We start from the raw sequence: 16,291 nt of genomic DNA, 5'->3' as shown, positions 1-16,291 counted from the left end.
TAGATCAACTCCAATCTGCCAGTGCAGATGTCCTGATTTAGAAGTGTGTCATTGTAATAGAGGAGGTAGAGGATGTCTTTGGGATGGGATCCCAGAAGGGGAGTAATCAGGTCAGAGGTGTGGTATAGAGAGAGTGTCAGGAGACATCCTGAGATCTCACCCCTCAAGAATTTGGGAAAGTCGGCAGCGTGTCTGCAGGGCTGCATGTGCCTCCTGTCCCCTCGACTCTGACCACCTTTACCTCTGGTTTCCCTCCCAGTGTTGAACTTGACTCTCATTGACCTCCCGGGCATCACCAAGGTGCCCGTGGGGGACCAGCCCGCAGACATCGAGTACCAGATCAAGGATATGATCCTGCAGTTCATCAGCCGAGAGAGCAGCCTGATCCTCGCCGTCACCCCTGCCAACATGGACTTGGCCAATTCGGATGCCCTAAAGCTGGCCAAGGAGGTCGATCCCCAAGGTGACCACCAAGCCTCATGGCAAAAGTTCCTTCTTCCTGGTGCCTCTGGGCCCTGAGACTTTCCCAACATCCTTCATTCCAAGTCATTGGTTTTCTCTTTGGCACACAGCTGCTTTAGGAAAAGAACTCCTGGGACACAGCATTTCCCACAAGAGCTGGCAGTGCTGGTGGGCATCCCCCAGGAGGCCATTGTGTGGCAGTTAGATTTTCCTCCCCCAACGTGATGGTGCCCACTTTGCCAGAGCAGGAAATTAGTCTAGGGGAACGGAAGAGCCCCGCCCTCACAGGGCTCAGATACGAGTCCAAATCTCAACTCTAGAAGTAATTTACTGTCCCTGAGGCTTGGTCTGCCCTCTCTTAAATGGGAACATTAATCCCGACCTGTTGAGCTATTGTGAGGACTGAAGCTAATCTTTGTAATCTGATTAGGGCCAGGCAGGTAAAGTAAAAGAGTGACAGATTACAGAAGCAAGTTGGGGGCAATAGGAAATAGTGCGGACTGCGGCATCCCTGGCCACGGGCGTTCAGAGTCAAACTTTCCAGGTGGCCATTTATTCAGTAAAAGTTAAGCACTTGCTGCCCGCGAGGCTCTGTTTTGGCTTAAGGAATCCAGCAGGAGACAAAATCAACAGGCTGCCAGGGAGCAAATATTCCAGTGGGGGAAACAAAATACAACCAGCAAGTCAGCAAGTGAGATGATTTCAGGAAGCAGTAAGCTTTGGGGAGTAAAGAGAGCCCTTTGAGAGTGGCTAGAGTTGGATGGTCAGGGGCCTCTGAAGAAGTGAGGCTTGAGGCAAGACCAAAATGATAAAAAGAGGCAAAACCCAGGAAAATGGACAGTGGGTGCTAATAGCATGGGGGTCATTGAAGTATGGGGTGCTCAGGACACAGCGAGGAGGCCCATGTGGCCAGAACACAGCACTGAAGGGAGGGCAGAAGGGGCGGGCCAGTCACGCATACCACGTGGGCTGCTGCAGGTGGTTGGGATTTATTCTGAGCATGTTGGGAGTTTTTAGGCAGGTATGACACAAATGGAAATACATTTTGTAAAATGTCCTCTGACTGTCAGGATTCCAGAGTGATGGCTGCTGATGGCCCTGTCCTGCATGGACCGTGAGCTTCTCAAAGTCCAGGGCTGTGCACTGAGCTGCTTTGTGTCATTGGTGAACAGGCTGGGCCAGTTCCTCCCCAGGATCTTCTAGGCACGCTTTCCCAGGAGGGGCTGCCCCAGCCTCCAGGGGCCCTGTTCCTACAGCTCCCCACAGCCTCTCAGTCAACCCCAGTCATGTCCTCTGAAACGGGGCGTGACCTTGACAAAGACTCATCAGAGGCTTGATCAGGCGGTGCGAAAATGGGAATCAGTACAGTGAAGCACCTTTTGTGACCATGATGCTGGCCGTCTTTAAAAGTTTTTTTTTCTGCCTTTGAAATTATTCACGATTATTACCCCAAAAAGAGTCAACCACTGAAAAATATAGAACTCCAAAGTGACAGCCCTCCTTCCCCTGCAGAGATGCTGGTGGCCATACTTGGTCAAGGTTCTTCCAGAGTTGTTCTTACATGTAAAGTCACATTTTTAAAAATGGGGTGTGCTTTCCTAATTTTTTTGTCATGTATGTGTGTGTATGTCCCTGTCCTATACCATAGTGACAGCGTAAGTCATCCCTTGTGAGGGCTATGTGGCCCTTCACGTACCACCCATGATTTACTCACCCAGTCCTTTGTTCTTGGACATGTGGGTTGTTTCTGGTCTTTCATGAACAGTGCTGCAGGGAGATCAGCCATCCCCATCAGAGTTGATGCCCCCAGGAACCCTCCCTGGTCGCATTCCTCTACCTCACTTGGCTTCTCCCCTTCTGTGCTTGGGCATGGGCTTGGTGGATATCCACAGATCGCAAAGGTGGTACCAGTTCATACTCTCACTGCAGAATGTGGGCGGGGAGGGGTCCCATGGAGGGCAGGGCTGTAACTCCTGCAATGCCCAGGTTGGCATCTGCCAGCAATCTCCCCTGGGCTTCCATCTGTCCCCTCTGTGTCACATACATGTGACACGCACACATGCCATGTGACACACACGGCAGGCACAGGCCAGCCCTCAGGCCCCAGCAGGGGCAGTAGATCTGCAGGCGTGAGGCTTTGCTATGAGGATATCCTTGATTCCGGAGGACTTAGGGAGAGGAGGAATTCGATGGGGTGGTTTACAGAGTGGAATTGTAGCCGCGCAGGTAAGAGGTAGCCCTGGTAACAGTTGCTGCAGGTTTACATGTTAGGTTAGGACTTTGCCCAGAACTCATATAGTACAACATTGAAACTATGACCCGGGACTGGTGTTTCCATGAGGTTTCCCTCAGACCGTGCAGCAGCAGATGCTGTCACTGACGGTATGAGTGACAATGATGGTGGCCAACATTGATTGTTTGAGCATTGCCACCTGCCAGGCTCATCCTCACAGACGACCCTCTGAGATTGGGGCTGTTACTGTCTTCATGTGACACGCGGGAAACTGGGCTCCAGGCAGGCGCCATTATGGCTTGTCCCAGGTTGCTTGACCTGGCAGTGTCGGGGTCTGGAGCCACCAACCAATACTCTTTCTCATGGTGCCATCTGACTTCTGGGCTCTTTCAGGTTTGCGGACTATCGGCGTCATCACCAAACTCGACCTGATGGATGAAGGCACCGATGCCAGGGACATCCTGGAGAATAAGTTGCTCCCACTGAGAAGAGGTGTGGCTGGGGGGAGAGAGGAGGAGGGCGACCCAGGGCAGGGAGCCAGTAGCTGAGGGGCCACAGGGTGCTGGTGGGGAGACCTGGAGCTTGCCTGCTTTTTAAAAACAGTATTTGTCATTGTCATTGTCATTACTAAAACCTTGGCAGGTGCACAAGACACAAGGGAGGTACACACAGGCACCTGCACTGTTACCTGTTTCCCAGCTGCCTGGAAGTAACTGCTTTTACATTTCCTTATAAACCCTTCTGACTTTGTTTTTCTTTGAACATATGCATCTTTTTGTTGCGATTCGTTTGTATTCATTTTTCAGTTACACGGCTAACACCTGCTCGTTTCTGGAACACACCCACAGCCCCCCTACTTCCCCTATATAGCCACTAGATAATTCTTTGTGGCTCTCCTTCCCAACAGTCCCCAGGATTTGAAACTTTTTTTTTTTTTTTTTTGTCTTTTTCCGTGTCCGGCAACGGGATCGCAACCCTCGGTGTTGCTCCCGTGCCTCGCTCAGCCAGTGAGCGGGAACCGGTCTGTATGTGGGATCCGAACCCTCGGGCTGGAGCGCCGCCACGCTTCCCAAGTGGCGCACTATGCAGTGCGCCACCGGGCCGGCCCAGGATTTGAAACTTTTATTCTTTTTTTTCTTATTACTTTCTATTATGAACAGTTTCAGACATTCTCAAAAGTAGAAAGAAAAGTTCAGAGAGCCTCTGTGGACCTGTTACCCAGCTTCAGAGGCTGTCAGTGTACAGATGATAACAAATCTCAGGCGTGGCCCCGCCCACTATTGTTATTTTCTTCCTGGGGTATTTTAAAGTAAGTCATAGGCACGTGTCATTTTATACAAAGATACCTACCTTTCTTTTCAAACAGGTCTCCTTCCCATCCTCTTTGTTCTTTCTCTACCACTTACTTGTGGAAGAAACCAGATCCACATTGGCCAATTACCAACGTAAACTGGTTATTAGATCTAGATGGAGGCCTGATTAGTTTCAGGGACAAGTTCGAGTGCAGGTCTGATAGGAGTAGCCTGAGTAGCTTTACTTATTTTATTTGAAAAACATTTTTAAGACTTTATTTTTTTAGAGTAGCAGTTTTAGGTTCACCGCCAAACTGAGAGGAAGGTACAGAGATTTCCTATATACCCTCTGTCCCCACACACGCACAGCCTCCCCCAGTGTCAATATCCCCCCCAAGTGACAGTTTGTCACAATTTGTTACAATCAATTAACCTCCTTTGTCCAAAGTATGTGAAGTAGTTTACCTTAGGGTTAACTCATGGTGTTATACTTTTATTCTCAAAACATGAGAAAAGCAAACATTTATTGAGTGCCTGTTATGTACCAGGCACTGTTCGAGGCTCTTGACATGTATGAACCCATGTAATCCTGATAACAGTCCAACGAGGTGGCTATGTTCTCATCCCCATTTTAGGGATGAAGACACTGAGGCATGGGGAGGCTAAATCCCTTGCCCTAGCTCTCAGAGCTACAAAGTAGCAAAACCGGTTTTGAGCCACATGTCTCCAGCTTTGTGACCTGCTTTGTGACCATGACAGGTAAATGTTATTCGAGATGACTTCAGAAGGTCCTGTGGAATGCCTTGTATGGGGGCACATAGGCCATCACTTGATCCCCATCTGTTGGACACTTAGGCTGTTTCCTGTTGGTCACTGTGACGCAGTGTTAAATATACATTCAGGTTTTTATTTATTTATTTTTAATTCCGTCGCTCTGGCATCTGCTCTCAGCTGTGGGCACTTTCTGGCCTTCACGCTTTGCCAGCTTCACTTAGACCTTTTCTTTTGCTCCTGGGGCTCCTGCCTCGATGTCTGGAGTAGTCAGGGGGAAAACATTCAGACTGTGGTTGCCACCTTCCCCCAACTGCTGAGACATGGAGTGGTGAGGTAGCCCTGGATTACATGGGAGCATGGTCAGGGCAAAATCCAAAAACCCATTTGGCTGCAGGGATCAGGGGCAGAGACGGGAGTCTGTGGCCAGTTGAGGTTTAGGGAGGAAGTGGCAGTGCCGAACAGGAAGCAGACCCACCAGTCCCGCTCCCTCTGTCAGCCCCCAACACACTCTGGGCCTCCAGCTTAGACATCCAGGGCACTGGGGTCTGCGGGGCTAGCTGGGCTGAGAATCCAATGGCATGCTCTCCTCTGCCTCCTGCCTCCTGACTAACCGATGTCCATGTCGCCCCTCTGCCTTCCTTCCTTCCTGTTTCCAAGAACTACTGCGCTTCCTCCTCCTGCTCCCTTGTGGGCCTGCTCTTGTGACCCTGGGCTCTCGCTCCTCAATGCCACGTGGCTTCAGCATCCCTCCCACTGGATCCTTTTCCTGGCTTGCAAAAGACTTAGAACTCCTGCCTTTAAAGGAATCAAAACCCAAGCTAGTTGCCTCTCTCTGCCCCCTGCTGTTTCCATCTACACCCTGTAATATAGATGATAGTGAGTCTGGCTTCGCATGGATCTGGGTTCAGATCTCGGTTCTCCTGCTGTGACCTCACCGTGGCATGCCTCAGTTCCCTCATCTGTTAAATGGACACAGTGACAGATCTGGGGGGGATAAAAGCAATTGTGTCTATACAAGGCCCAGCAGGATAAAGGGCAGACACCCAAAGAAACATGGAGCATAAATATGTGTTACTACTTTGGGCCTTTTGCTGTCTATCCCCAATCTATCTTTCCAGGTTTAATTTTTTTAAGGGGTGGGTCAGGGTGGGGTGGGGGTGGGGGGAGTGCCATCTAGCCATATAGGAATAAAACCCTGGGCCTTGGGTTCGATTAGAACACCACACTCTAACCACCTGAGCTAACTAGCCAGCCCCTGAGTTTAATTATGTTAATAACAATGAATAAACAACCACATCTGTTTATTAAGGACCTACCATGCGTCCACCACTAGGCTAAGTTCTCCATTTCCCTTGATACCCATGCGTATGCCACCATTTTTGGGTGGCTTATGTCCATGTTCAAGGGCTACGGGCTGTTGTGAATTTTTGAAAGCTATCCCCCTGCCTTCTCCTCTCCCAGTTTCTTTATGTTCAAATATTGCAAATCTTTTCTTCAAAGTGGAATTTTTATTCTAAAAATTTCTTTTCATGGTTAGGAAATTCCAAAATGACACTGAAGGCTGTGTGTGGAGAAATCTGTCTCCCAACTCCCCCCTCTAAGTCCCAGTTCTCACATACTCACTGTTAACTTGTGTTTCATTCCAGAAAACTTTAATGCAAAGACAGTAATTTTTTATGATCACTCATGTTTTCTTCAAGTTCTTTTCTAGTTCTATGTTTTATGTGTAAACTTACAATGCCTCGAGATCACATTTTGGTAGGCATCCAACTTTGATTCTTTGCCAGTAGCGTCCATTGAACTGCCATCTGGACAGTACAGGGATCGAACCCTGGACCTTGGTGGTGTTATCAACACCATGCTCTAACCACCTGAGCTAACTAGCCAGTCCACCTTTTCTCTCACTGATTTTGAAGTGTTAACCTTCAGCTCCTGCCTCCTTCTGGGTGTATTTTTGGACTTTCTGTTATGTTCCGTTCATCTCTCTAGGCATGAATGTGCCATTACACCCAACTGTTTAAGGTATACTAACTGTAAAGTGGGTTTTGTTTGTTGGTTGGTTTTGGTAACTGGCTGGTATGGGGATCTGAACCCTTGACCTTGATGTTATAACGCCGTGTTCTAAACTACTGAGCTAACCGGCTGCCCTATAATGGGTTTTAATGTCTGTCAAGATTAGCTGTCCCGGGCCGGCCCGTGGCTCACTCGGTAGAGTGCGGTGCTGATAACACCAAGGCCCCGGGATCGGATCCCATATAGGGATGGCCGGTTCGCTCACTGGCTGAGCGTGGTGCTGACAACACCAAGTCAAGGGTTAAGATCCCCTTACCGGTCATCTTTTAAGAAAAAAAAAAAAAAAAAGATTAGCTGTCCCCACTTCCCATGTTTTTAAGATTTTTTTTCTTACCTGTCTCTGAAGCTCAGCTTGTAGACTTCATCCTCCCCAAATCTTTCTTCTATTGCCCCCTCCCTCATGCAAGCTAGATGTGAGCTCTCCTCCCTCCAAACACTTAACGATGTTTTTCAGCGTGGCTTTCTGCTGCATTTACATCCTCTGTGCTGTTTCAGAGTAACAAGTTATGACCCCATCTGTGAGTGACTCATGGGGCAGGACCCATCTCTGCACAGAAAAATTGCCTAGCCCCGTGCCAGGTCCACAGTGGGTGCCTGGGCACCTTGACCCACCTGGCACTGCCCATGCCCTGACTTGCTCTCCCTACAGGCTACATTGGCGTGGTGAACCGCAGTCAGAAGGACATCGAGGGTAAGAAGGACATCCGAGCAGCACTGGCAGCCGAGAGGAAGTTCTTTCTCTCCCACCCAGCCTACCGGCACATGGCTGACCGCATGGGCACCCCGCACCTGCAGAAGATCCTGAATCAGGTAGAGACTGTTATACAGGCTGTGCACTGCACAACAGCTGCCATCTATGAGCAGCATTTGTTTTAGCAAATGAGGTTCAATCCATATTTATTAATCACGTAATAAATGCATTTGTTCAGGGCCTGGTGAAGGATGGATATTCAATAAGTTAGCTGCTACTGTTATTTTTTAAAATTTTTTATTTTTTTCCTTTTTGTCTTTTTTACTGACCGGTAACGGGATCGCAACCCTCGGTGTCGCGCCCGTACCGGGGACCGGCAATGGGATCACAACCCTCGGTGTTGCTCCCGCACCGCGCTCAGCAGTGAGCGGGAACCGATCTCCACATGGGATCCGAACCCTCGGTGGGAGTACCACCGCGCTCCCAAGCGGCGCACTCTCCAGTGCGCCACCGGGCCGGCCCTAGCTGCTACTGTTATTAATATTGCTGTTATTATTACTATTATTTTAATTATCATTGTAATTATTTAGCATGTATTCAGAAGTTTGCATAGAGTTTGTGGTGTCAGTGACCTGATTAAGAACACATAGGCTGAACCAAGGCAGGGCGCCAGCAGCTCTGGACAGTAGCTGGGTGGGAGATCTCTGGAATCTGACCTTCGAGTGTCCAAGTCCAGCTCAGAGGCTATAGTGGGGCCCAGCCTTTCTGAGCCTCCCTCTCCTTATCCATCAATGGAGAATGACCACCATCCCTGCCCCCAGGGCTGTGTCTGGAGTCAGTGAGACTGTGTCTGTTCAGTGCATAGCACATACGCTGCATGATATACAGCAGTATGCAACACCAGCCATGCCAGTACTTGATTGTTTTGCTATTGTTCTTTTTTTATAGATTCACAGGGTGCATAAAACAAAACCAGTATCAAACGGTATACAATATTGCGCCCCCGTCTGTCCCCTCCCTTCTACCCAAGAGCACCACTGTGATTATCGTCCTTGCTCAGCCTGAGTTTCTTTCTGTCCACAAAAGCAGAACAGACTTTAAAAAGTCACACTTCTCCCTTTCTTATCATAAACAATGACAGTCACAAATCACCTTCCCACTTGATCTTTTCTGCTCAGCAGTATGTCCTGGAGCTCTGTCCCTACAGTAAAGAGCCCTCCCATGCTGCTTTTCTATGGTTGCGTCGTAGTCCCTGAACACATGGGCCCTGATCTATTTAACCAGTCTCTTTTGCAGGGCCCTTGGACCGTTTTCTAACCTTCCTAGTCAATAAAAGGCTGCAGTGAATACATGGGTTTGCATGCACGCTAAAATCCCCACTATGTCGCAACACTGTAGCAGGTAGTGCTGGTCCTTAGCTGCTTTCCTGCTTTGCTCGGCTGCGGTTACCTGGCTGGGGTTGTCCTCCCATTGTGCAAGACATTCCACCTAGTTGCTTTCTGGCAGCTTCCAGGATGATAGCAGGGCCTCAAAGTGAAATCTGATAGTCATTCTTTCATGCACACACTGGGGATACAGTGCAGTGAGATAGCAGGGCCCTGTCCTCAAGTAGAGTGTTTTTTGTTTGTTTGTTTGTTTTTTTAAAAGATGACGGGTAAGGGGATCTTAACCCTTGACTTGGTGTTGTCAGCACCAGCTCTCCCCAAGTGAGCCAGGGGCCGGCCCTAAGTAGGGTGTATATCTAATTGAGGAGGGGGAGGACAGATGCAAAAGAAGCCACCAGACAAATGCACTATCAAGCCTTAGGTAGGGATGGGGGCCAGGAAGAGAGCTAGCAGCAGACAGGACTTGCCCAGAGAAGGCAGCTCAGGAGAGTAAAGAGGAAGTAAGAGTCCCCTGGGAGGGGCCTCCAAGGGAAGGAAGCCAGGCTGGCCTGGGCAGGGGGAGGAGGAGAAGGAGGGAAGTAAAACCCACTGCGGGTGGCTGGGGCCTCCTTGGAGAGCCCACAGGTGAGCAGCCCAGCTGGCCTCTTGGGAGCCTGGAGGGGCTTGGTCCCCTTCAAGTTGGGCCACTTCCTGGGACAACGGTCCCCCGCTCCTCCATTTCCCCATGAGTTAAATGCTCCAGGATGTTGTGAGACCTGAGGGAAGGTCTGCAGAGCTCGCAGCATCGATCTCCGCCTCCGGAGACTTGTAGCTCTCACAGAGAGGGACTTGCAGGCTGGGCCGTGGGGGCTGGGGACCCTGCCATGGAGGACTTTGGGGTAGCCCAGAGAGTGTGAGGCTCATTCATGCCTCTTCTCTCGCTTGATGGATAGTTTATAAATTCTTTTCTATTGGAGGACAGATGGGAACCAAACTCAGCTTTTCACTTTTCGGGTATTAGCTGATTTGATCGCTATTGGTTTTTTCATTCATTTTTTTCGCCCTTTCTTTTGTAGTAGTTTTAAAAACATCAAACTGCCCAATTCTAGTGACTGTCCCATTTCCTCCCATCCTGTGATAGGCAGTCCCTTCCCCAGAGGTGGCCAGTGTCACCACTTCCCTGTGCTTCCTTCTAGTGACAGTCAAGGCCTGGAGAGGTGGACATGTTTTTATGACGCTCCCCTTCCCTCCCCCCTCCCTCCCTTCCCTTTCTCCTTTCTTTTTCCACCCTCCATGGTAATATCTTACCCACTCTAACGTATCTAGTTTTGTCTCTAACAACATGTCTTGAGGGTCATTCCCTGTCCTTTTATGCAGTGCTACCTCCTTTTAAAATTGGTGACAACAAACATTTCCCACAGTTCAAAGCAGAGCCGTAGAGTGAAAAGGGGGTGTGGTCTCCTTCCAGCCTGTCTGCTCCATTCTACCCTTACTTCTACATTTCTTCCTTTTGAATCTTTCCTCTCTCTGTTGATGCAAATACAAAGTACAACGGTTCTTCAAAAAGTTCATTGAAAGATTCACATTATTTTTTACACTATTTTATTTTGGCAGGGGCAGCTGGCTGGTACAGGGATTGAACCCTTGACCTTGGTGTTATAAGCACCATGTTCTAACCAACTGAGCTAACAAGCCAGCCCTATATTATCTTTTAATTCCATTTTTCTTTAATTCCACTTTTACATAAACTCTTCGAAGTACCTTCATACAAGCACTATGAAAATATATTCTTACTCTTCCCTTTCCTTCACAGAAGGGAGCCCATTATATATACCTTCCCTGCCTTTTCAGGGTAGATCTTTTCATCTTAGTTTGTAGGGCCCATTCCTGTGTCTGTAGGTTGGCCCAGTGTTCCTAGGTCTGGATGGATTATCAGCTGTCCGTCAGTCCTCCAGCCTATGGGCCCTGAGGCAGCTTCCTGGGCTTTGCACTGAGTAGGAGGTCTGCACTTGTGTCTTGCTGCCTGGTCCTTGTGAGCAGCCATATCCTCCATGGTGTAGATGCTCCAATTGATCTGCCCAGCACCCAGCTGTGCTACCCTTCCTTGCCCCAGGCACAAATGTGTCTGTGGCTGGATGTTTCTGTTGCTTTCTCTCGAGGCCACAGGGTGTGCTAGGCTCAGAGTGGTGGCAGGGAGAACAGGCCTGCCCGTTCCAGGCATCCTGCCTGTGCTGCCCTCTCTCATCTCTGGCTCTTTCCTACAGCAACTGACCAACCACATCCGGGAGTTGCTGCCGACCCTGCGCAGCAAGCTACAAAGCCAGCTGCTGTCCTTGGAGAAGGAGGTGGAGGAGTACAAGAACTTCCGGCCTGACGACCCCACACGCAAAACCAAAGCCCTGCTGCAGTACGTGCCCCGCCCCTCCCAGCCTGGCCACCTCCTGCCTTCCGCCAGCCACAGCGTCTGGAGGGCTAGGCACTTATCGGCACTCATTCATTCACTCAACAAATGTGTGTTGAGAGCCTCCTGTGTGCCAGGCCCTGTCCTAAGCACGGGGGTCACTGCAGTGAGCGGGGCAGGTGCCCATCCCTGTCCCTGGGGTGCTCAGAAAGGGGGGAGGAGAAGGAATGGGACAGGAAATAAGGAAATGTATAGTGTGTTAAATGGCAAAATGTTAAAGTGAGGAAGGGGCTAGATTGTGGAAGAGTGGGAGTGTCTGGAAAGGCCTCCCTGAGAAGGTGAGAGGCAAAGGCCTGAAGGGGGTGAGGGAGGGAGCCATGCAGACTTCTGGGGATGAGGCCTGGCTGGTGCAAAGGCCCTGGGGCAGGAACATGCCAGTGTGCTGAGCGAGTGAGAAGGAGAGAGGGAGGAAATGAGGGCAGGGAGGTGACAGGGCAGAAACTTTGGGGCCTTGTGGGCCACAGGGAGGACTTGGGCTTTTGTTTTGAGTGAGGTGGGAGCCATGGAAAGTTCTGAGCAGAGGAGGGAGGTGACTGACTTAGGTGTATCCAGGCTCTTTTGGCTGTTGTGGGTAAACAGAGAGGGGAGAGGGGAGAAGCCAGATCCTGCATCTGATCCTTCTGCTGCTAAGCCTCTTGGAATCCTCATCGTGACCCTGACTTGGTGCAGCTGCCCAGCTGTGACGTGGGGGAGTGGGTGTGCCCCACAATTTCAAGTTCTCACTCAGGTCCCCTCCTACCCCTGCCTTCCTGGTCTGTGGCCTGCAAGGGTCCCTGGGGGGCTGGGATGGCTTTGCCTGAGCAGGGTGCCAGAGACTCCCTGGCAGCTCACATGGCAGATGGGGCTATGCATGAGACTCCTCCCATGGGCACACAAGAGGGACACTGCCCCTGATGGCTGTCCCACCCTCTGCCATGTATCAGTGCTTGCTAGTAGGCTTGTGGGTGAGAATACCTTTATGCTCAGACAATCTTGGCTTCATCCCGGAAAGCGTTCTGCAGAGCGCATGCCAGCCCTTGCAGACTTCAAGAGGAGACATGGTCTAATGGCTAGAAAGAAGTGTGTGCTCTGGAGGCCACGGCCTAGGGGTGAATGGGGGGCTGGCCAATTAGGTCACTTGCTTAGATCTGCTAGGCGACCACAGGCAGGTGATCAAGCCTCTCTGGACCTTGCTTTCTGCACCCCTAACATGAGGAGGGCAGCAGCTCTCATCTCTTGTCGCCATTGGGAAAACCTGGGAGAAAAACGCTGCTCAGTAGCTCACTTGGGAGACCGTGGTGCTGGTAACACCAAGGTTATAGGTTCGGATCCTGTACTAGCCAACTACAAAAAAAAAAAAAAAAATGCTGCTTGTGAAGCCCTGGCAGGACCAGGCCAGGAGACGCCCTCCATGAACGGTCCCCATCCCCTGGGGCTTAGCAGGTTAAGTGTCATTGGTAACCAGTGCCACGCAGGGCCCTGCCCAGGTAGTTGTGACATCATGGTGGAGATACGCTGCTGTCCTCTGCAGCCCCCAGTGAGGGCTGGGCCTTCCTTCTTTGGCATCTGGGGATCTGAGATTGTCATACAGACTGCAGGCCACACATACAAGCTGAGGCCCCTGCTCCTTCCTTCCCCGTGAGTGGTCCTGTCTTTATTAGCTTCTTGCCTCTCCTCCGCCTTGGCCTTTAATATAAAAATGATTCCCTTCATGTGGTCCAAAGGGGTGGACTGTGAAAGCTTCCCCATTCTTCTTCTGCACACCAGTTCCTGTCTTCAGACGTGAGCCGTGTTTCCAGGTTCCTGCCTGACGAAAGAGTAGGAAGACTGGCCTCAGCTTCTCCCCAGGCTTGCTCTTTCACTTTTCTTTTTTTTTTTTTTCGTGTCCGGCAACGGATCGCAACCCTCAGTGTCGCGCCCGTACCGGACCGGGACCGGCACGGGATCGCAACCCTCGGTGTTGCTCCCACCCCTCGCTCAGCCAGTGAGCGGGAACCGGTCTGTATGTGGGATCCGAACCCTCGGCGGGAGCGCCACCGCGCTCCCAAGCGGCGCACTGTAGCAGTGCGCCACCGGGCCGGCCCCGCTCTTTCACTTTTCTTTTTTTTTTTTCGTGTCCGGCAACGGATCGCAACCCTCAGTGTCGCGCCCGTACCGGACCGGGACCGGCACGGGATCGCAACCCTCGGTGTTGCTCCCACCCCTCGCTCAGCCAGTGAGCGGGAACCGGTCTGTATGTGGGATCCGAACCCTCGGCGGGAGCGCCACCGCGCTCCCAAGCGGCGCACTGTAGCAGTGCGCCACCGGGCCGGCCCGCTCTTTCACTTTTCTCTTCTTGTTAAAGCATCATCTCCAGCCTTCCATTTCCCTTGGGGGGCTGCCTGGAGGATTCCACAGGTTATTCATGTGTCCCAATGCCTACAGGGGGACATCCGCCCACAGGGGACATCCAAGTCTTTTTTGCTTCAACAGATACTTGCCCGTTCCTCACTGAGTACACAGGGGAGGACTCCTACAGGGCAGACCCCAGAAAAGGGATCTCTTCTGGGTCAGGTGCACACACATTTAAATTTGAATGGGGGGCTGGCCGGTTAGGTCACTTGCTTAGAATGACCAAGCAAGGATTTGGATCCTTATACTGGCTGGCTGCCAAAAAGAAAATTGAATGGGTATCACTAACACGGTCTCCAGAGCAGTATAATCAGTGCCCCTGCCAGCCTGGATTGGCTTCTGGATCTTCCTTGGGTCATGCACTGGCTCATACAGGATGCCACAGATAGAAAAACCTGCCATTTCTACTCTCATCGTTATATCATCATCATCATCATCACCATCTTGATAGATGTGTGTCTCTGTTTTCTGCACCCCCACTCAGCTTGGTCATCGCTCCGTGTGGGGTTAAATTGTACATAGCCTTCTTTACCTATAAATGCCATCCTGTAAATAGAATGTAGGTCATTGAAAAGCCCCTGGCAGAATCTTTCCCCAAGCATGTGCCTAGGGGCACTTTTGGGACCAGCTCCCCTCCCTCAGCTTTTGTGCTTTGCACCTTGAGTCTCTCTGCCTCTAGGACTAGAAACAGGGACCCATGTTCCCTAGCTGTGAGATTGTGGATGTAAACTTGTGACTGCCAATCTCTGATGACCAATGGTCATTACCAGTCATTCACAGATTTCTTTTTTATCTTTTTCCTTTTGGAGGCTAGCTGGTGCGGGGATTCAAGCCCTTGACCTCAGTGTTACCAGCACTGCCCTCTAACCAAGTGAGCAAACCAGCCAGCCCTGGTAGATTTCTTACCTGTCCCATACATTGCTGCATTAGTTTGCTAGGGCTGCCGTATCAAAAGTACCCCAAAGTGGGCAGCCTAACCAACAGAAAGTTACCCTCTCATAGTTCTGGACACTGAAAGTCCAAGATGAAGGTGTTGGCAGGGTTGGTTCCTTCTGAGGGCTTCTGGTGGTTTGCTGGCAATCTTCGGTGTTCCCGTTCTCTCTCTTCATCTTCACATGGCATACTGCCTAGGTATGTGTCCAAATTTCCCCTTTTTATAGAGACACCAGTCATACTGGCTTAAGGGCCCACCCTACTCCAAGATGACCTCATCTTGATTAATTATATCTGCAAATAAGGTCACATTTCGAGATTCTGGAGGCTATGATTTCAACCCCAGTTTTGGGGGACACCATTCAGCCCATAACAGTGGTCTAGGATGCTCTGTGTGTGCAGCTTGGGCTGGGCCCCAAAATCGACCCCAGGGCCCCAGGAGGCTGGCCCTGCTGTGTGCTTCGTCAGTCACCTCCTCCTCTTTGCGGCTGGCGGCAGGTGGCCAGAGTCTCTATCCTCACCCAAACCACTCCCCTGTCCATTGTTGTTACTTCAGGGCTGTTCCTTTCAGGGTCTTGGCCATGGGTTGGCCCACGATTTAAGGCCCCCATTCCAGGTGCGGCATTAACACAGGCCTTTGTGTGTCTCCTGGAAAGAAATCAAATGTCCACACCCTCCACTTCATGTGGGCAAAGAGCTTTTTGGAATCTGGGCAGCTTGTGCGTGCCCCACCCCCAGGGCGTGGAAGAGAACCCCTTCATCAGCTGCCAGGCCTTGGTGGCCCCAGCAGCTCTCTTCCTTTAGTTGTACCTGCCCAGAAGATGCTAGAGAACTGCAGGCTGGAAGCTACAGGCTCAGCTGGGAGCTGGTCCCCATTGGAGCAGCTGCTTTTTTGGGAAAAGTGCACAGAATACTAGAGTAGATCAAGAATTTGGGGGGGTGGGACTGATTAAGGCAGACAGTGCAGGTACTGGGGGGAGCAGTTTGGAATGCTAAGGAAAACCAAAAGGCTAATAATATATATCATCTTAGTTCCTCACTGTTCATATGGCTACAGAGCTAGTAGACAATGCTGAGGGGGACCTTTTAAGGGCGGGTTGGGTTCTGAGGGGCCGCATATGGTATTATCACATTTTGTCCATTATGTGAGCACTTTAAAGAAAATCAATATGTTAACATTTCCGAAATGAGGAGTCTTAGATGAATTACCATTAATTGGCAGCATTTTTCCATTCTGTGGGCACACCAAATAACAGTGCGTTCTTAGAGTTGATGAAATCTAGAAATCTAGGAATCTAGAAATGCCTTCAGTGCTCACAACAACCCTGTAGGGTCGATACTGTTACCATCCACCCACTTTCCAGATGAGGAAACTGAGGCTCAGAGGGGAAAAGCTGTCTGTCTAAGTCCTCACAGCATATCAGTGCTGGAGTCCCCCTGCAAATAGGCTGGGAGGTGAAAGGAACCTGCAGAAACCACCTGAATTGTGGTTTCCTGCCAAATCAAGTTGAGTCTCAGGGCAGAAACTGCTGAGCTGTGACCCCCAAGCTTCACTCTGCAAAGTGGAAGTAATAACTGACCCCCCTCAGATTCAATGAGTGAATGATTACAGCAGGCTCAGCATGGGCCTGGCTCATA

General features: G+C 50.6%; 1 protein-coding gene across 1 annotated transcript in view; it reads left to right on the top strand.

Annotated features, from left to right (window-relative positions):
- Positions 1-16,291, top strand: part of DNM2 (dynamin 2) — a 94,147-nt gene that overhangs the window by 48,783 nt on the left and 29,073 nt on the right. The window contains exons 4-7 of the mRNA XM_008563199.1: positions 260-463; positions 3,089-3,187; positions 7,484-7,644; positions 11,154-11,296. Of these exons, the coding sequence (XP_008561421.1) occupies positions 260-463; positions 3,089-3,187; positions 7,484-7,644; positions 11,154-11,296 (607 nt within the window). The remainder of the gene's footprint in view (positions 1-259; positions 464-3,088; positions 3,188-7,483; positions 7,645-11,153; positions 11,297-16,291) is intronic.

The sequence above is a fragment of the Galeopterus variegatus genome, unplaced genomic scaffold, assembly GCF_000696425.1.
Source record: "Galeopterus variegatus unplaced genomic scaffold, G_variegatus-3.0.2 Scaffold171, whole genome shotgun sequence".
Taxonomy (NCBI): Eukaryota; Metazoa; Chordata; class Mammalia; order Dermoptera; family Cynocephalidae; genus Galeopterus; species Galeopterus variegatus.
Note: the sequence above shows the minus strand (reverse complement) of the source record. Positions and strands in the feature narration are given on the sequence as shown.